General features: G+C 39.5%; 2 protein-coding genes across 2 annotated transcripts; both read left to right on the forward strand.

The window, feature by feature from the left end:
- The first annotated feature begins 1,146 nt into the window (after window positions 1–1,146).
- On the forward strand, window positions 1,147–1,857 carry LOC121990918 (pentatricopeptide repeat-containing protein At5g61800-like). Its single transcript, XM_042544967.1, has one exon. The coding sequence runs from the start codon at window positions 1,147–1,149 to the stop codon at window positions 1,855–1,857; it is 711 nt and encodes a 236-aa protein (XP_042400901.1).
- A 104-nt stretch (window positions 1,858–1,961) lies between these two features.
- LOC121990919 (26S proteasome regulatory subunit 6A homolog) lies at window positions 1,962–11,388 on the forward strand. Its single transcript, XM_042544968.1, has 6 exons — window positions 1,962–2,216; window positions 2,291–2,335; window positions 9,864–9,993; window positions 10,351–10,406; window positions 10,753–10,963; window positions 11,372–11,388. The coding sequence occupies exons 1-6, from the start codon at window positions 1,962–1,964 to the stop codon at window positions 11,386–11,388; spliced, it is 714 nt and encodes a 237-aa protein (XP_042400902.1).
- The last annotated feature ends 9,409 nt before the right edge of the window (window positions 11,389–20,797 follow it).

The raw sequence follows: 20,797 nt of genomic DNA on the forward strand, positions 1-20,797 counted from the left end.
CCCCTTAGCTTGGTTTCGGCAATGAAGAAGATGGGTTTGGGATTTTGGTGGGAGAAGGAAGGAGGAGGAAGAAAGAAGAAAAAAATGAAGTTTTCCTTTCCTTTCTCTTATTTATGCTAAATGAAGGAAGGAGGCAAAACCATCTTTTCATTGGGAAGGAAGAAGGAAACTCAAATTTTTCCTTCTAAGTGAAGGGGGCCTTCACTTTCACCACCCGTAACTACAATCTCCCTTCTCTTCCTAACAGCACACCCCTGCTGGGGCTACTGGTTATCCCATACAACCACCTACCAAGAGGTTCAAGGTTCAAACCTTGGTCATGCCTCTTTTTTTTTTTGTGTTCTTTTTGCTCTTTATTTTTGAAAAGTCTACATAAAGCCCATTTTAATCATGCAATAATTTATATAAAATTGCTAGGGATCCTATGGGTGTTACATTGATGATAGAGCTTCTAGTGGCAGATCTGGTGGTATCAGAATTGGTGGTAGAAGGGGAAGGAGGAGTGATTATGTTGATAGAAACTTGAAAAATATCAAAATGACACTACAAGAAAAACCCTCATAGACATCGGTGGAACAACAACAGTTTTAAGTAAAAACTGATGTCTTTGAGTATTTTACACCGGTTTTTCCAAAAATCGATATCTATAAGCGTAGATTTTCGCTCATAGACATCGGTTTTTTAAGCCGATGTCTATGAGCGCCTTTTTTTTTTGTTAATAGACACCGATTTTAACAGCGGTTTTTAAAACCTGGTGTCTATGATAAAATAAAATAATTTATTTTTCCCACCAATACTTAGCTGAAATTTGCAACACTTCACTATTCTCTCCAAACCTAAACCTATATCGCGCTGTGCACCGTATACCGTCGCGACACCACCACCACTTTCCTCCTCGCCGCAGGCCGTCCAACCATCTCTCTCAGCTTCATCTCCCTCTTCCCCTTCTTAGATCGACGCTTGTTCCTCTCCCGATCAGGATTGACTCACGACGCATCTCCTCCACCTCCTCCCTTTGGGTAAGAAGAGGAACCCTTCTTCGCATTTCGAGAAAGGAGAGGTGATGAGTTGGTCTTGTTTTCTAGGGTTTCAGAGTAGTAGCGGCGGAGGGAGGTAAGATGAAGACAGCTAGGGGGAGCTTAGCCTATGCCATCATGGGAGTTCTCCCACTGCCAGCTCTTCCATCTCCTCCATCGCCGCTTCAAGAGCCTCCGCCACCTCAAGGCCATCCATGCCCATGCCACCGTCCACGGCCTTACCTCTTTGTATCCCTCCCCCACTCTCGCCAAGCTCATATACACGCTCACCCTCCTCCTCCCCACCGCCATCAACCACCATGCCTCCCTCCCTGCCGCAGTAACCGCCTCTGCCGGATACACCCTCTCCCTCTTCCATGTCATCCCCTTTCCATCCGCCTTCCCCTACAACCTCCTCATGCGTCTCCACACCCTTCTCTCCTCCCCTCTCTCCGCTCTCCTCCTCTATGCCTGCATGCGCCACTCCGGGGTCCCCCCCGACTTCCACACCTTTCCCTTCGCCCTCAAGGCATGCACCCGCCTCCGCCACCCTGCCCTCACCCGCGCCATCCACTGCCAAGAGATCGTGTTCGGCTTCGCCGACAACCTCTACGTCCGTAACACTTTGATCAGCACCTATTCTTCTTTCTACTCGATGCCCGAAGCAAGGACTATCTTCGACGAGTGCCCCTCGCTTCGTGATGTCGTTTCCTATAATATTTTGATGGATGGATATGTGAAGGCCGACCAAATTGAGCACGCGCGCAACCTGTTCGACGGAATGCCTAAAAGGGATGTAGTCGTGGGGTACACTTTTGGCTGGATAAACGCGGATGGGTGAATTCGAGGTTGCAGTCATGCTCTTTGACCGGATGCTTGAGATAGGAAAGAAACCTCCTCACCGCTGCCCTCTTTCCTCTCTCCCTCTCGATCTTTTCTATAAAGATGGTACCTTTGCCTACAGCGTTCTTTGTCATCCTCGACTCCCTGCGGTTGAAGTTTTTCTCTCCTTATCTAGATTTGGTTTTCGTTTCGTTGCAGCTCTTCTTCTCGTACTTCAAGGAGTTGGTAGGTAAAGAAGTGACGGTGGAGCTGAAGAATGATCTTGCCATCAGAGGAACCCTCCACTCCGTCGACCAATACCTCAACATCAAGCTTGAGAACATCAAAGTCGTAAACGAAGACAAATACCCTCACATGGTACTCCAGCCTTCTCCTGCATCTCTTTCTTCTTCATTAAATTGATAAACATAACCCTATTTCTCCTGGAGCAGCTCCTCCACCTCTCCCTCGCAAGTGGCATCCACGACGAGGAGACTGTAATGCCCGCCCTCCCTGCTACTAAAAGGGACGGGGCTACTTACTTACTTAACTATTCCAGGATACATGCATATTTAAAATTTCTTTCTAGTAACATAAAGCAGCGGAAATGTCATGAAGTTATACTGGAATGTAACATAAATACAAATGGTTCATGTCAAACATAACAAAATATCATAGCAAGTCTTATTTGTCTTAGCCGAGCCACTGCCACACACACCTCCTTGCCTCTCCTGTAGCTCCCTTAAGTCATCCATCCCTTGCCTTTATCTGTGGTACAAGGAAGTAAGCTATGAGCACACAGGCTCAGTAAGATCCTTTCCTACTCACAAAAATCGTATCTCAAAACATAAGCATATCATCAATGAAGACATAATCATCTAACAATATGTAATGTGAGCATAGTTCCTTATCATAACATATCATTATAAACCATGATTCTAACATATCATAAATAAAGGGATCATGTGAGGGGAATCATAAGAAACATAACATATCATCAGGTCATATGAATCATAAAAGAAACATGTCATATGTGAATGGGTGCATTATGCAAAATGTCCTTTTTAACTTTTTAACTTTTTAACTAGAAACCCAGTGCATCCACTGTCTAACATCTTTTGTGTCTTTAAAGCTGATAAAAACTTTTTAACTTCTTTCTTGTTTTCCCCAATGAATTCGAAGGTCGGTTCTGCCTCAGGCTGGAAAATCACTCTTCTTTTTCCGCACTCTATTGAAGCTCCGTATTTACTCAGGAAATCCATGCCCAGTATAATATCATAATCCTGCATGTCCAGCACTATCAGATTACAGTAGAGTTCTCTGTCTGTAATTCTGACGGGTGCGGCTCGCAGTATATGGGTGGATGGCATCACATCTCCCGAAGGTAACATCATTAAAAATTTGCAATCCAAGGTTTGGGGTGGCATGTCTATCTTTCCCGTTAAAGGTGTAGAAATAAACGAGTGTGTTGCCCCAGTGTCAAATAGCACAGTAGCATACTGATTAAAAACAATTATCTGACCTGTGACGACCGTAGAAGTATTGGCCGTATCCTCCTTGGTGATGGAGAAAATTCTGGCATCCGTCGCTACTGGCGGAGCTTCCAGTCTCCCTTGGCTTATCTGCAGGCCTTCTATCGCAGCTTGCATCAGGTGTAGTTGTGGAAGCGCACCTTTATTCAGAACCTGCGGAGGGGTAGGTGTCTGGATCTGAGTAGGGCAGTTTCGAACCATATGTCCTTCCATTCCACAGTTGTAGCACCTGTTTGTACCTATACGGCATATCCCTGGGTGCTTCTTCCCGCAAGTAGTACATTGAGGGAACATGAGTTGCTTGCTCGCTGGACCACTCTTGGAATCACTCCATTGTAATCATAAGACACTAATTAATTAATTACTTATTAAACATGCATCATATACATAAGCAATTAACTAATTAATCTATTTGTGATTTAGTCATGGCCCTACTACGATCTTCTCAAGCCAATGAGAAGATCGAATGGTCAACCTAGGGTCAACAGCTTCTCCAAGCTCCTCCCTTTGACCACCTTGTGTTGCTCGTGCCCGCCTCGGAACTCCGTCTCGTGTGGACCCTCCACCGCTCCAATTTGTACATTACAATTTGAAACTTGAGTTACATTCGAGTCTAAATCTAATTTACAACCAGAATATATGAGAAAGGCACGACGCGCAGGTCGCGGAAAAATAAAAACATACAACATACGCAAACACATAACGGCACGCAGGTCGTATTATGAATTACAACACAATCCAATCATATTGGGTTTTTGGGCTATGACTATCACAAAATTAATATATAATTCAAAATTATATATTTTCATAATTTTCTATAATTTTAAAATTAATTTTTACAATTTTTACGAGTAAAATTTTCCGGCGGTCCCGTTTAGCGATTTCGGGCGCAATCGCGGAACGGATCCCCTTGCGGGGCCAGGGGCAGCGCCCCTACCCGCGATCTAACCATCGCGAGGGTTCCTTTGCTATCCTACAGCGCCTTAGCCCGCTGTCCCAAAACAATTTGGGACGAAACCTTTGAGAAGAATTTTCCCGGTTGTCCCGATTAGCGATTTCGGGCGTAATCGCGAAGCAAATCCCCTTGCGGGGTTAGGGGGAGTGCCCCTACCCACGATCTAACCATCGTGAGTTGCTCCTAAGCGATCCTACAGCGCCTTCGCTCGCTGTCCCAAATGGATTTGGGTCGAAATATCACCGTTTTGGAAAAATCTTCCCGGTAGTCGAAGCCTACAAGCTTCTAAACACTTGTGCTTCGATTACTCGAGAAAAATACTCATAAAAACCCAAAAATCATAATTTTACAGAAAATTACAGAAACTTTAGTTTTCATAAAACCAAAAATTAAACTCGTACAAGCCTTGCACGTGGCTCTGATACCACTGTTGGGTTTTTCGGGCCGCGAAAATCGCTTTTCGCGTCGCGGAAACCCCGAATCACCCAAAGCCGTAGATCCGTGCAAGGAAAACTGAACGAAAATTACGAGTACGAGTTTTAAATATCTAGATCTACTCCTAGATCTATGTGTTAAGAAGTATACCTTGAAGCGTGCCCTTTCGCGTTCCCGCTCGTCCAAGGAATTGCCGGATCTCTAGACCGTCAAGCGTCGGTCCTCTAGAAGTATCCACACGGACACGTAGGTGGAGAAAACTTCACACAAAGGTGTGCTAGCACCTTGGTAAGATTCGGCCAAGCAAGGAGGAGAGGGAGAGGGATAGCTTGAGAGGAAGAAGAAAGGAGTGAATAATGCCTTGAATAAAATCAAATTTCATTCACCACTTTTGTGTGGCCGGCCACTCCATGGAGTGTAACTCCCATTCCACATTAATCACAATTAATGTGAAGCCATTAAGAGGTGTTTTGTAAGTCCTATGATGTGGCACATCATGAAGATGTGGACCATTACAATTGGTCCACATCTTGCCACTTCACAATGATGTGGCAAATGAGTAACCTCCACTCATTTAATGTGGCTAACTCACATTAAATGCAATGGAGGCTTGTAACCTCCATGAGGTGGCAAAGCAAGATGATGTGGAGCAACACTATTGGTCCACATCTTGCCACCTCACTCATGATGTGGCAAAGAGTCAAGTCAAACTTGACTCTTCCTCTTCCTCTCTAGTCAAGTCAAACTTGACTGAATCTCTCTCATGGTTGATCTAATCTAACCATTTGATTCAAGCCAACTTAATATAATGAATCTAATTCATTAAATGAAATTGATCTAATGAGTCATAATCTAAATTAGACTCATTAAATACATGAATCAACTTGAGTCTAACTCAAGTAGCCCAATTTGGATTACTCTTAATCCAATTTGATTCATCAAATGAATCTAATCCTCTTGGTTCATCGTATGAACCAAATCTCCATCTAATTGTCCTTAGTGTGTGACCCTATAGGTTCTTGTAATGTTGGCAATGCCCTAAACCCATTTAGGAGCATAAGTAATGAGCGGTATCTAGCAACACATCATTACTACCCAAGTTACAAGAATGTTGAGATCCAACATCACCTTGTGACTACTAATTGTGACTCCTCACAATATGTGACATTTTCCTTCTATCCTAGACATCTATATTGATCAATGTGAGGCATAGACCGTGTCATCCTCTAATCAATCTAAATCTTGAACTCCAAGTAGACTCACTCGATCAAATGAGCTCAACATCTAATGTTGACTCATTTGGGCATGGCCATGCACTTAGTGGTCTCACTCTATCAAGAATACCGATGTCGCTCCCGTCATATGGGAGGGATAGATCCCATCTACACCACTCACATCCCTCTACATAATTCGTTATATACCCAGTAATCGCCTTTATAGTCCACCCAGTTACGGGTGACGTTTGACGAAACCAAAGTACATAACTCCTTATGTAGGGATCCATGGTGACTTCAGGTCTAAGGACTAATAGTCATACTAATAGTCACATGAGAAAGTATATGACACTTATATAACGATCCATGATACTTTCTCATGGCGGGTCATTCAGTATACATTCTCCAATGTATACCCATGTGTCAGCTTGATATCTCTATATCCATGACTTGTGAGATCAAGTCATCGAGCTGACCTACATGCTAGTCTTTTTGCATTAACATTGTCCCTGAATGTTAATACTCGACTAGGAATGATTTAGAGTAGTGTTCCCTATATCATCTCACTATCAATTCAACTAATCGATTGATATAGGTATTAACCTTCTACTCAAGGACGCTATTATACTTAGTTTATTTGGCACTAATACAAATAAGTATAATAACCAAACAAATGCCTTTATTAATATACAAGAATATGATACAATGAGTCCATACAATCATCAAATGATTGGCTCTAGGGCTCTAACTAATAATGAGCACACAGGCTCAGTAAGATCCTTTCCTACTCACAAAAACTATATCTCAAAACATAAGCATATCATCAATGAAGACATAATCATCTAACAATATGTAATGTGAGCATAGTTCCTTATCATAACATATCATTATAAATCATGATTCTAACATATCATAAATAAAGGGATCATGTGAGGGGAATCATAAGAAACATAACATATCATTAGGTTATATGAATTATAAAAGAAACATGTCATATGTGAATGGGTGCATTATGCAAAATGTCCTTTTTAAAACATATGTCATGTCGAGTGCAAGATGTCTTTAAACATATATTTTAATACTTAAACATAATATCATCATCATGAGGGCCCGGCTTGTACCACATACATACATAAATACGCGCAATCCCTAGGACAGGGTAACTAGCCCCGAACCTACTAGGGATCTAGACCCGTTCATAGTCCGTCGGCCTAGGGGCGTACTAAGGAGCCCATCCCTTTTTACTAGACCCGTTCATAGTCAGTCGATCTAGGGGCGCTTATGGAGCCCACCCTTGGTACAAGCCATACAAAGTAAAGTACATGTCATGCATATCATATCATCATAACTTATCATATCATATCATCATAGATGTCATATTCTTGTCTTAACATGAAGAGTGCTCTTAATCCCAACTTAAGGGAAGCAACTCTTTGCCATTTTCTTATCATATCATAAGGCATACATTCTTGGGCACATAGCCATCATATAAAACCATTATCATGCTTGGTTCATGAGCTTACATAAATGAACATTCCACATATTTGAAATCATACATGCTTGGGTACATTGTCATCATAAGAATCATTTCATGCATAATTCTTAAACATACATAATTAGACATGTTACTTGTCTTGTCATAAAGCATGCATACTTAAGCATAAAACATATCATAAGAGTCATCATCATGCATAATTCATGAGCATCCTTAATTAAGTATCTAAATCATTGTAGGCAACCATAATCATACATGGAAAACATTTACTAGCATCTCCTAGTTCGTATTCTAGTATGTGAGACACCTAGCAAAGTCATAATTGGGTCTCTAACCCTAGTTTCATATGGTGGCCGAGAGTCACCATGTTTGGTTTTAGGTTACAATAACATATCAGCATGTGAACCTTAAATCAAATTCATGTCATAAACTATAAAGAATATCATGAGCATAAGTAGTAGGTTCCAAGCTTCCTAGGCCTTTTAACTTAATTGTGGCCGAACCTTTAAAAGCATGAAACTAAGTTCTACATAAGCATAGAAAATACCAAGCTACCTTCATATCATATCATAAGGGAATCCAAGAGCTTGCTAAGTTAAGTTTAAACTTTCTTGAACCCTAGATTATAGTTATGGCAGAGAGTTCATAAGAAGGGAAATAACTTCTAAGCAACATACAACATGAATACCTAGCCAATTTCAAAACATATCATAAGAAGTCTATGAGCATACTAATTTAGGTTTTGAGCTTCATGAACCCTAAAACCTCATCATGGCCGAAACTTCATCAAACAATAAATAAACTTCTAAGCAACATATAAACATGGATACCTAGCTAATTTTATAACATGTCATAAAGGAGTCTATGAGCATATTAAATTAGGTTTTGAGTTTCATGAAACCCTAAAACTCCATCATGGCCGAAACATCATACAACAAGAAGTAAACTTCTAAGCAACATATGAACATGAATACCTAGCTAATTTCATAACATATCATAAAGAAGTCTATGAGCATACTAATTTAGGTTTTGAGCTTCATGAACCCTAAAACCTCATCATGGCCGAAACTTCATCAAGCAAGAAATAAACTTCTAAGCAACATATAAACATGGATACCTAGCTAATTCCATAATATATCATAAAGAAGTCTATGAGCATACTAAATTAGGTTTTGAGCTTTATGAAACCCTAAAACTCTATCATGACTGAAACTTCATAAACCAAGAAATAAACTTCTAAGCAACATATGCACATGAATACTTAGCTAATTCCATAACATATCATAAAGAAGTCTATGAGCATACTAAATTAGGTTTGGAGCTTCATGAACCCTAAAAACCCCATCATGGCCGAAACTTCCTCAAGCAAGAAATGAACTTCTAAGCAACATATAAACATGAATACTTAGCTAATTCCATAACATATCATAAAGAAGTCTATGAGCATACTAAATTAGGTTTTGAGCTTTATGAAACCCTAAAACTCTATCATGGCCGAAACTTCATAAACCAAGAAATAAACTTCTAAGCAACATATGCACATGAATACTTAGCTAATTCCATAACATATCATAAAGAAGTCTATGAGCATACTAGATTAGGTTTGGAGCTTCATGAACCCTAAAATTTCATCATGGCCGAACCTTATTAAGAAGAAGGTCAATAAACATATTAAGAAGAAGATCAAGCTTAAACAACATCCAACATAAATCTTTAACTAAATTCATATCCTAACATAATAAGATCCATGAGCATGGTTTCTTCTCTTTTTTTTTTTTCTCAAGTGTCCTAATCTTTTGAAAATATCGTAAGCGACTTGTACCACAGGTGAGGGAATACTTACATCCTTGTTTGATTTACTTAGGGAGAAAATCTTGCTTGTGGAGCCTTCCTAGAGAGGAGTCCTCCTTTGTTTTTGGATTTCGGCAAGGAGAGGTGAGGAGAGGCTCTTGGTCACGGTGAGGAGGAGGGGGAAGGAGGAAGAGAAGAAAATGAATTTCCTTCTTTAATTTCCCCTTTTATTCATCATGAGAGGAGGAAGGGAAAATGTACTTTTCCTTCTCCTTTCTTTTACTTCTCCTTAATGAAAAGAGGAAGCAAGAATCCTCTTTTCTTTTGAGAGGAAGAGGGCAACTCTAACTTTTCCTTCTCAATGAAAAAGCTCTTTTCTTACTCTTAACTATATTGTCACCTCTCTCTTTAACAATAACTTCTCTTGGTCTATTGGTTAACACATACATATATCTAGTAAGAGATCCAAGGTTCAAACCCTGGTCATCTTTTTTTTGTTTTATTTTATTATTTTTGCAAATTTACACATAAGGCCTATTTTTTTTATTCATGATAAAAAAAGCAATATCTAAAATCTTGCTAAGTACTCTATGGGTGTTATAGAGATGCTGGAGAAGACACCGCTTCATTAAGGAGCTCATGGATGAGAACCATGCCATCGTGTCTTCCTCCGTTGGTTCGGAGTACTATGTTGGTATACTGTCGCTTGTTGACAAAGATCAGTTGGAACCGGGTTGTCTCTTTTGCCCTTTATTTCTTATGTGTTTTGTGTTGCTCTAATTGCTATATTGTTATGGGTCATTGAATGACCAGAAACGGAGAAGCCTTATGGCTCCTCAGATTGTAATCTTGGTTGTGGTCATCTATAATTTTATGTATTCCTTGTTGCTCCTGGTATCGTTGTCTGCCTGTCCAAATATTTTCATTCATGTGTTTTGCTAATGTTACCTTTAGCCCTATATTTTGTTCGAGGATACCAATGATTCATTTGTCTGTTTGATGGAGAAAATGATACAACAGATTGAGGTCTCTCATGTAGCTTGTTGGCACCTGTTTGCCTGCTTTTCTCTAATCTTTTTTCTATTCCTAGCTTTCAAAGCATTTGTCTATCTTAGACTTGTCTGTTTGACAGAATCAATATGCAATGTAGTCTGTCCATGAATGTGGCAGAAGAAAGCTGTTAGAACACATCTGCCTCACTATTTTTCAAAGAAGAAAAAAATTGCTTTAGAATTTTTACCTTCTATTCTCAAGCAACATATTTGACTCCATTCTAGAATGTGTTCCTGCCCTTTCTTCTTGTTTTCACATCTGCTTTTCTGTATCTAATTCTTCTTTCTATTATCTTCATGTTTACATTATTTCTAATCCTTTTTTATTTGTCTTATTTTTGCTTTGGACTTCTTGTTTTATCTTATTGTAATGAAAATTTTCAAAGTTTGTATAACGCGGTTTACAATTTACACTGCTGATTATGCTAAATCTTTTGCAGGTTCTATCTGTTGTTGGAATACTTCAGGATGAAGTGGATCCTATGGCTTCTGTTATGAAAGTTGAAAAGGCTCCTTTGGAGTTTTATGTTGATATTGGTGGCTTAGATGCTCAAATCCAAGAAATTAAAGAAGCTGTTGAACTTCCACTTACTCATCCTGAGTTATATGAGGATATTGGAATTAGGCCTCCCAAGGGAGTAATATTATACGGTGAGCTTGGAACTTCCACACCGCATCTCCTCCAACTCCTCCCTTTGGGTGAGAAGAGGAGCCCTTCTTCGCATTCCGGTAGTTTTTCCTTCATCCATCTCTGGTCCAGCATTCACTGCCATCGCTGGACTCCTTCTTCGCATTTCGATAATTTTTCCTTTATCCATCGTCACTACTGAAGTCCTTCCTCATCTTCAACAGTTTCATCTTCTTGATCTCTTGATTGTAAGTATTAATTCATTTATGCATGCAATGTGTTTGATGAATTTCCTCAAACACTACCCTAAGTTGATTTTATCATTTTTGTTTGCTAGATTAAGGAGTTGTTATTTCCTGTTGCTAAGTTGGTTTTATGTATTCCTTGAACTATCAAGTTTCTTTTATGTCTATGCTATTATGAATGCTTAGGCTTGTTTATTCACTGAGAAACTTATCGACAGCTTGCAGGCTTCGAAATGGAAGTGGTTAAAATAGAATATGCTGGTCATGCAAGAGAACTTGCTTCCACTGTAGAAATCAGCACCTACCCTGATGGTATTCTAGCATAGGTTGTTTGGCTTTGATTTACACTTGAAAATAAAAAGCTTACTGTCTTACTACTGAAAATGTCTTAGGAATAGTATGTGTTGGAGATGGCATTGTGAATGAGGTACATTGATTTTGCTTTCCGCTATTTACTCATCTTGTTTAGCGCAATGTATTTGTTTGGGTAAGTTAAAGTTGATTAAGAAAATCATTAGATGCAATAATAGAAATTCCTTGATATGTGTGTATAATAACTAGTGCCAAAGGCCAAAAAAGTTTTGCAAAATGTTGGCCATCTTCTTCCACTTCATTCTACCACTTTTTCATCTCCAGCTCCTCATTACTCTGCTGTTTGAAGTTGCCAACCTCCTGTTGAATCTGCCTTCTTTGGCCAATGATCTGTTACAATGAATCAAAATTTAGTAATTCAAATGTCAAGCTAGGATATGTTAAGTTGTATCTTTCTGATTCTTAGTTAAAAAGACTGGCAATTGTACATATATTTCCTTTAACCTGATTGATTATTTCTTTTTAGTGATCACCATCTTATGAGTTTGTCACTAAATTGACCAATTTGAATGGACAACTACTATGGAGAACTAACTTTATACCTTCCTGGAATCTTATCAACTTTGTGCTAACGCTTTTTTCTCATTTGTAGAATTATTGCATCTCCCTTACTCTTTGTAAAATTTTATTTGCTCTCTTCCTTTATAAGTTAGCTTAGGTGGTATGTCTCTCACAGTGATTCTTTTATTCACTTTCGGTACATATTTTATTTTTATAATCTGTACAGTAAGCACAACATGATTTGCTGAAAATTAATATTTTTTATACTTGTCTACCCTGCCAGAACTTTTATAGAAACCATGGAATTACAACATTGCTGAAGGCAATACATTGGGTTGTGAAAATTGACAGATGAATATCTGGTGCATTGATATATCTTTCTTAATTTTTCTGCTGTAGATTTCGAATATTATAGGACAGGAACTGAACTTACATTTTAGCATCTTCCTATGAGCATTTTGAAGCTGATCAATGATGTTGCAATTATTTTGTGACTGCACGATCTATATTAATAGGTCTCCTTTATGTCTCGACTTTTTTTGGTATTAGATTAATTATGAACTCTATATGAACTTTGATAGCAACTCTCAATGATGCCAATAACCTACTGGCTTCCTATGGTTCTTTTTTTTAGTCTGTTTGTCATATGCCTGATAGTTCACCTTTCCTATGATGTTATATAATTCTATATACCAAGCATTAGCTATTTGAAATTTGATAATTAGCTTACATGATCATGCAGGTACTTAATGGTCTTCTGAGCAGAGATAACCAGAAGGAAGCACTTTCTATTCCAATTGGCATCATTCCTGCTGGTTCAGACAATTCACTAGTCTGGACTATTTTGGGGGGCAGGGATCCTATTTCTACTGCAATGGCAACATTTGCATATATATATTCGTTAGATATTATTTATGTGTTTTTACAGTTTACAAATCTCAAGTACTCCAGAGTTGAAATTGATGAAGTGCGGTTTGAATGGGCTGAATGCATGCTAGATTACATTTGAGTAGGAAAGGTATTTGATTTTTGAAAACTTTGGATGATGCATGCATTTGCATGAAATGTAAATTGCGTATATTGTCCCATGTCAATTTCTTTCTGATGGTGATATTCTAGGACTTCTGCAGCATGTATAATTCTTCTATTTTTGTTCTTTGCTGTAGTTAAGTAGACCAAATAATACTTTTGTTTGATAGATTAGAACAATGGATATTTTAACTCAGAAAACTAGGTATTTGAAGGTGAAAAGTGGTGAGATTAGGGAAATGAAAGGCGCAAGAAGAATGGAGCAGTATAGCAAGTTGAACAGATTCTGATTCTCATAATTTAATATAGCCTCAGCTTGATTTTTGACTCACGATGTTCTACCTTGATGTGTACAATATCTATTAACTTTTGATGTAAAAAGAATATTTGTGTATTTTATGGATACTTTTGTAAGAAGAATATTTATGTAATTTGTGAATATTTGTGTATTTTATGGATACTGTTGGAAGAAGAATATTTGTGTAATTTGTGAATATTTATATATTTTCTTGGATACTGTCAGTTTTTCACTGTTTCGGAAATCGAATTTGTGTCGTTAAACAATACCGATATTACATCGGTTTTCCACCACTGCAAAACTGATGTTATTAACTATATTACATCGGTCGTATACCGCTGCCAAAACTGGTGTTATTAACATATAATATTACATCGGTTTTACACTGTTGATGAAACGGTGTCGTTAAGTGATACTACACCGATTAATAACCAATCCGAACACCGGTGTCATTAAGTGATACTACACCGGTTTTAACCCGATGTCTAAAATGGCAGACCTTTTACATCGCCTTCATAGATATCGGTCGAAAATGTAATAGACACCGTTGGAAAACCGATGTTTATGAGGGTTTTTGTTGTAGTGTGAAGATTCCTTCTTTTCAAGGTAAAAGTGATTTAGACGCATATTTGGAGTGGGAAAAGAAAATAGAATTAGTATTTGATTGTCACAACTACTCTGAAGAGAAGAAGGTAAAATTTGCTGCTGTTGAATTTATTGATTATGCTATTATTTGGTGGGATCAAGTTATTCTAAGCAGGAGAAGAAATAACGAGAGACCTATTGGCACTTGGGAAGAGATGAAATCAATTATGAGGAAGAGGTTCATTCCATCACATTACTATCGAGATTTGTACCAACGGATACAAAGTCTAACCCAAGGATCCAGGACTGTGGAGGAATACCATAAAGAGATGGAAATTGCCATGATTCGAGCCAATGTGGAGGAGGACCGAGAAGCAACCATGGCAAGATTTTTACAAGGTTTGAATTCAGAAATTGCAAATATAGTAGAGTTGCAACATTATGTGGAGCTGGAAGATATGGTGCATATGTCCATGAAAGTTGAAAGGAAACTCAAAAGGAAGGGTTTAATCAAGCATGGTCAAAGTTCTAATTCATCCACTTGGAAATCTAGTTGGAACAAAAGAGATGATAAAGTTGCATCAAAAAATAAGACTGAGTTTTTAAAGAATAAATATGCTAATTCTCCATTGGTTAAAGGTAAAGAACCTATCCAATCTTCAAAAAATAGAGATATTAAATGCTTTAAGTGTTTGGGAAGAGGACATATTGCTTCACAATGTCCAAATAAAAGAAGTATGCTTTTGAAAGAAAATGGTGATATTGAAACTGAGAGTGAGTCCGAAGATGATAATGTCTTGCCACCATTAATGGAAAGTGATGTAGAAGAGTATGCTATTGAAGGGGAAGCCCTTGTCACTAGGCGTGCTATAAATGTGCAAGTGAAGGAAGAAGATGAAGAACAACAATGTACTCAGCCTCTGTCGTAGAATTAGCTACTGTATCCTGCTTCGAACTCTTCCAGCTCACAGCACCACCATTTATGCAAAATACGAACCCTGACTGCGATCGATAATCATCCTGATCGGTCTGGAAGCTGGCATCACTGTAACCCTTTACAGCTAGCTCATCATTGCCTCCATATATCAAGAAATATTCTTTAGTTCTTCTTAAGTACTTAAGAATATTCTTGACCGCTATCCAGTGACTTTCACCTGGATCTGACTGGTATCTGCTCGTCATGCTCAAAGCATACGAGACATCAGGTCGAGTACATAGCATGGCGTACATGATAGATCCTATGGCTGAGACATAAGGGATCTAATCCATGTGGTCTCTCTCCTCTCAAGAAGAGGGACCTTGAGTCTTCAAAAGACTCACGCCATGTGACATCGACAGAAATCCCTTCTTGGAGTTCTGCATGGCAAACCTTGTTAATATATGTACTCTGACTTAGGCCAAGCAATCTCTTAGATCTATCTCTATAGATCTGTATCCCTAGAATGCAGGATGCCTCACTTAAGTCCTTCATTGAGAAGCAACTCCCTAGCCAGGTCTTGACAGACTGAAGCAAAGGGATGTCCTTCCCAATGATTAGTATGTCATCCACATACAATATGAGGAAGACAACTATATCCCCTACAACCTTCTTGTAGACACAAGGTCATCTTCGTTCTTGATGAAACCAAACTGTTTGATCGCATCATCGAATCAAAGATTCCAGCTCCGAGAAGCTTGCTTTAGTCCATAAATGGACCTATGCAGCTTGCATACTCTGCCAGTATGCCGTGGATCTACAAAACCCTCAGGTTGTGTCATATACACATCCTCGAATAGGTTTCCATTCAGAAACGCGGTTTTGACATCCATCTTTCATATCTCATAGTCATGGTATGCTGTAATAGCAAGCATGATCCGAATGGACTTAAACATTGCTATTGGAGAAAATGTTTCATCATAGTCAATACCATGAATTTGCTTGAAACCTTTAGCTACCAAGCGACCCTTATAGATAAGTCCATCCATGTTAGTCTTTCTCTTAAAGACCCTCTTACACCCAATGGGTTTTACCCCTTCAGGTGGATCAACCAAAGTCCATACTTGGTTGGTGTACATGGATTCCATCTCGGATCTCATGGCCTCTAGCCATTTCTCGGAATCTGGTCTCATCACAGCTTCCTGATAGGTGATAGGCTCATCATCTATGAGCACAATGTCATCATGGTCAGACAAGAGAAATGAGTATCTCTCAGGCTGACGACGTACCCTATCAGACCTGCGAAGAGGTATGTCTACTTGAACTGGTTGTTGTTCCTCAACTCTTTGTGGAACAACATCATCCACAACACTTTGTGGCTCCAGTTCAACTTCCATCGAGACTTCAGTGCTATGGTCCGCATCTTGAACTTCTTCAAGATCGAATGTACTCCCACTAGTCTTTCTAGAAACAAAATCCCTTTCTAGAAAGACCCCAGTCTTTGCCACAACTACCTTGTGCTGACTGGGAATGTAGAAGTAATATCCCTTAGTTTCCTTGGGATATCCAATAAAGTAGCACTTGTCAGATTTGGGTCCTAACTTGTCTGAGACTTGACGTCGAACGTAAGCCTCACAACCCCAAATCCTCGTGAAAGACACCTGGGCATCTCTCCCAGTCCATATCCTATATGGTGTCTTTATCACGACCTTGGATGGAACTCGGTTGAGTATAAAAGCTGCCGTGTCTAGAGCATAGCCCCAAACGTATGACGGAAGATCTGTGTGACTCTTCATAGATCGTACCATATCTAATAGGGTACGATTCCTCCTTTCGGATACACCATTCCACTGTGGTGTTCCAGGAGGAGTGAGTTGGGATAGAATCCCACACTCAGCTAGGTAGTCACGAAACTCATGGCTAAGGTATTCTCCACCTCGATCTGATCGAAATATCTTAATACTCTTGCCAAGCTGGTTTTGTACTTCATTCTTGAATTCTTTGAACTTGTCAAAGGATTCTTACTTATGTGTCATCAAGTACACATAACCATATCTACTGAAGTCATCAATAAATATGATGAAGTACCTATAACCGCCTCTAGCAGCGACATTGAAAGGGCCACATACATCACTATGTATGAGACCTAACAAGTCAGTCGCTCTTTCGCTGTGCCCACTAAAGGGAGTCTTGGTCATCTTGCCTAGTAGGCATGACTCGCACGTCTCATAAGATTCAAAATCAAATGAGTCCAGCAAACTATCCTTATGGAGCTGGGATAAGCGCTTGTCATTTATATGACCTAAGCGACAGTGCCAGAGACAGGTTTGGTTCAGGTCATTCGACTTGAACCTCTTGGTATTTATGTTATAGATAGGGCTTTCAAGGTCTAGAATGTAGAGTCCGTTCATCAGAGGTGCACTACAATAGAACATATCTTTTAAATAAACAGAACAACATTTGTCCTTAATTATAAAAGAGAAACCTTTCTTGTCCAAACAAGAAACTGAAATTATGTTCTTAGTTAATGCAGGCACATAACAACAATCATCCAACTCTAATACAAGCCCAGAGGGCAGAGATAGAAAATAAGTCCCTACAGCAACAGCAGCAACCCGTGCTCCATTGCCTACGCGTAGGTCCACCTCACCCTTCGCCAATGCCCTGCTATTTCTCAGCGCCTGCACATTAGTACAAATGTGAAAAACACATCTGGTATCTAATACCCATGATGAAGAAATAGATAGATTGACTTCTATAACATATATACCTGAAGTGGAAGTCTCACTTCGCTTCTTCTTAAGATCTTCTAGGTACACCTTGCAGTTCCTCTTACAGTGCCCGGTTTGACCGCAGTGGAAGCAGGTAGCATCCTTGGCGACCCCTCCTTTAGGCTTCAGTGCCTTGCCTTTGCCCTTGGCTTGGGACTTTCCCTTGCCTTAGGCTTGCCCTTGCCCATGTGTTTCTAAACCATCAGAACAGAGTGGGGCTTAGCCTTCTTAAGGTTAAGCTTAGCAGTTCTTAACATGCTAAGCAGCTCGGGCAGTGGCTTGTCAATTTCGTTCATATTGTAGTTTAGAACGAACTGACTATAGCTATCCGACAAGGATTGCAAAATCAGGTCAGTGGCCAGCTCTTGGCCAAGCGAGAATCCCAACCTCTGTGGGTTTTCTATGTACCCAATCATTTTGAGTACATATGGGCCTACGGGATCCCCATCTGACATCTTGCACTAAAACAGTGCCCTTGAGATCTCAAATCTCTCATGCCTCGCTTGTCCTTGATACAGTTGATGAAGATGTTCAACCATATCGTAAGCGCCCATTAACTCGTGTTGCTTCTGAAGCTCAGAGTTCATGGTCGCGAGCATTAGACAGGACACATCTAATGCGTCATCTTGATGCTTCTTGTAAGCATCTTTGTTTGCTCATGTGGCATTGGCAGGAGGAGCCTCCAGAATGGGCTGCTCCAGAATGTACAGTTTACGTTCCTGGGTGAGAACTATTCTCAAGTTCCTGTACCAGTCCAGGAAATTTGCTTCGTTGAGCTTGTCCTTCTCAAGGACAGAACGCAAGGAGAAGGTGTTCGTATTCGACGTCTTGGTTATCTACAACATAAAAATACAGAAAATAAATATTATATTCTTTTAAATCATTTAATTAGGTCTTTAACTAAATGATGCTCCCACTGAATTCTATAATTCATGTGGGACAAGATCCACATCATACTAACCCTTGAGTTAGCTTTGGCTAATACTCCCAAGATTTAATATGATCGGTAGGTAACGATTTACCAATTACATCTCTATGCAACTCTTGTTTATAGGATCATTATCTGCAGTTATATTAAAACTTGAGTTAGCTTTGGCTAATACGCCCAAGAATTAATATAAATGTGATTTATGTCCTATCTTTCCAACCATTGGAAGAATGCCTATAGTTGTTCTCGATCCAACTGAGTTAACTAGGAATACTCAATCTAATTGAGTTTGTATTCGCCCATGCATTGATAAGAGGGACCAAGATTGTCCCTCCGTACCCTACCAAGATAATATGTGTTGCTCTGCTTTGGTAGATTTAACAACACATGTGATCGAGGTAGTGATAGGTATCACGACACGGTAGGCATTAGAGATGACGTGATTTAGATCTAATCTAAACGATGATGTGTATCATATACTCAATTTATATCTAATCTAATCGTGGGGTGCATCATGTGCACGACTTAGATCTAATCTAATCGTTAGGCACTAATTAATTACTTAATCATGCATCACATACACACAAGCAATTAATTAAATTAATTTGTGATTAGTCATAACCCTACTACAATCTTCTCAAGCCAATGAGAAGATCGGATGGTTAACCTAGGGACAACAGCTTCTCAAGCTCCTCCCTTTGACCACCTTGTGTTGCTCGTGCCCTCCTCGTAACTCCGTCTCGAGTGGACCTTCCACGGCTCCAATTTTGTACATTACAATTTTGAAACTCGAGTTCCATTCGATTCTAAACTAATTTACAACAAGAATAAATAGAGAAAGGCACGATGCGCAGGTCGCGTATCAAAAATACAGCACACACAATCACATGACGGCACGCAGGTCGTATTATGAATTATAACACAAAATATACCAATTCAATTGGGTATTTTTGGGCCATGACTATCACAAATTATACATAATTCTTAATTATGTATTTTCTATAATTTTCTGCAATTTTAATACCAATTTTTACAATTTTTACGAGTAAAAATTCCCGGCGGTCCCGTTTAGCGGTTTTCAGGCGCAATCGCGGAACGAATCCCCTTGCGGGGCTAGGGGCAGCGCCCCTACCCGCGATCTCACCATTGCGAGTGTCCCTAAGCGATCCTACAGCGCCTTAGTCCGCTGTCCCAAAAAGTTTTGGGGTGAAACCTTGCCGTTTCAGAAAAATCTTCTCGGTAGTCAAAGCCTACGAGTGTATAAACGCTTGTGCTTCGCTTCTACGAGAAAATTACTCATAAAAATCCATAAAAACTTAAATTTACAGAAAATCACAGAAGCTATATTTTTCATAAAAAATCAAATTAAACTCGTACAAGTCTTCGCACGTGGCTCTGATACCACTGTTGGGTTTTTCGGGCTGTGAAAACCGCTTTTCGCGTCGCGGAAACCCTGATGCGTGCCTATAGATCTACACTAGAACTATATGTTAAGAGTTTTACCCTTGATGCGTGCCTTTCGCGAATCCCGCTCGTCCAATGGTGCCGGATCTCAAGATTGTCAAAGTAGACAACCCTCTAGAAGTATCCACACGAACACAAGAAGGAGATCACCAAACTAAAGTGTGCTAGCACCTTAGTAGGGTTCGGCAAGATGAGGAGAGGAAGATCAAGAAGAGAGAGCACTAGGAGGAAGAAGATGTGAATGAATTCACTTGAATGAAAAATTCATTCTCACCCATCAAAAGTGGTCGGCCACATTCATGGAGTTGTAACCCCCATTTTGCATTAAGTGTGGCCATTAAAGAGATTTGTAACCTCCATGAGGTGGCACACACATGTGCTAAACATGATGATGTGGCACCTCATCATTGGCCACTTAATGCCAAGTCACAAATGATGTGGCATAAAGTCAAGTCAAACTTGACTCTTCCTCTTCCTCTCAAGTCAAGTCAAACTTGACTTAATCTCTCTCATGGTTGATCTAATACAACCATTTAATTCAAGCCAATTTAATATAATGAATCTAATTCATTTAATTAAATTGATTTAATGAGTCATAATCTAAATTAGACTCATTGAACACATGAATCAACTTGAGTCCACTCAATTAGCCCAATTAGGATTACTCTTAATCCAATTTGATTCATCAAATGAATCTAATTCTCTTGGTTCATCATATGAACCTAATCTCCATCTAATTGTCCTTAGT

The sequence above is a fragment of the Zingiber officinale genome, chromosome 6B, assembly GCF_018446385.1.
Source record: "Zingiber officinale cultivar Zhangliang chromosome 6B, Zo_v1.1, whole genome shotgun sequence".
NCBI classification, from domain to species: domain Eukaryota; kingdom Viridiplantae; phylum Streptophyta; class Magnoliopsida; order Zingiberales; family Zingiberaceae; genus Zingiber; species Zingiber officinale.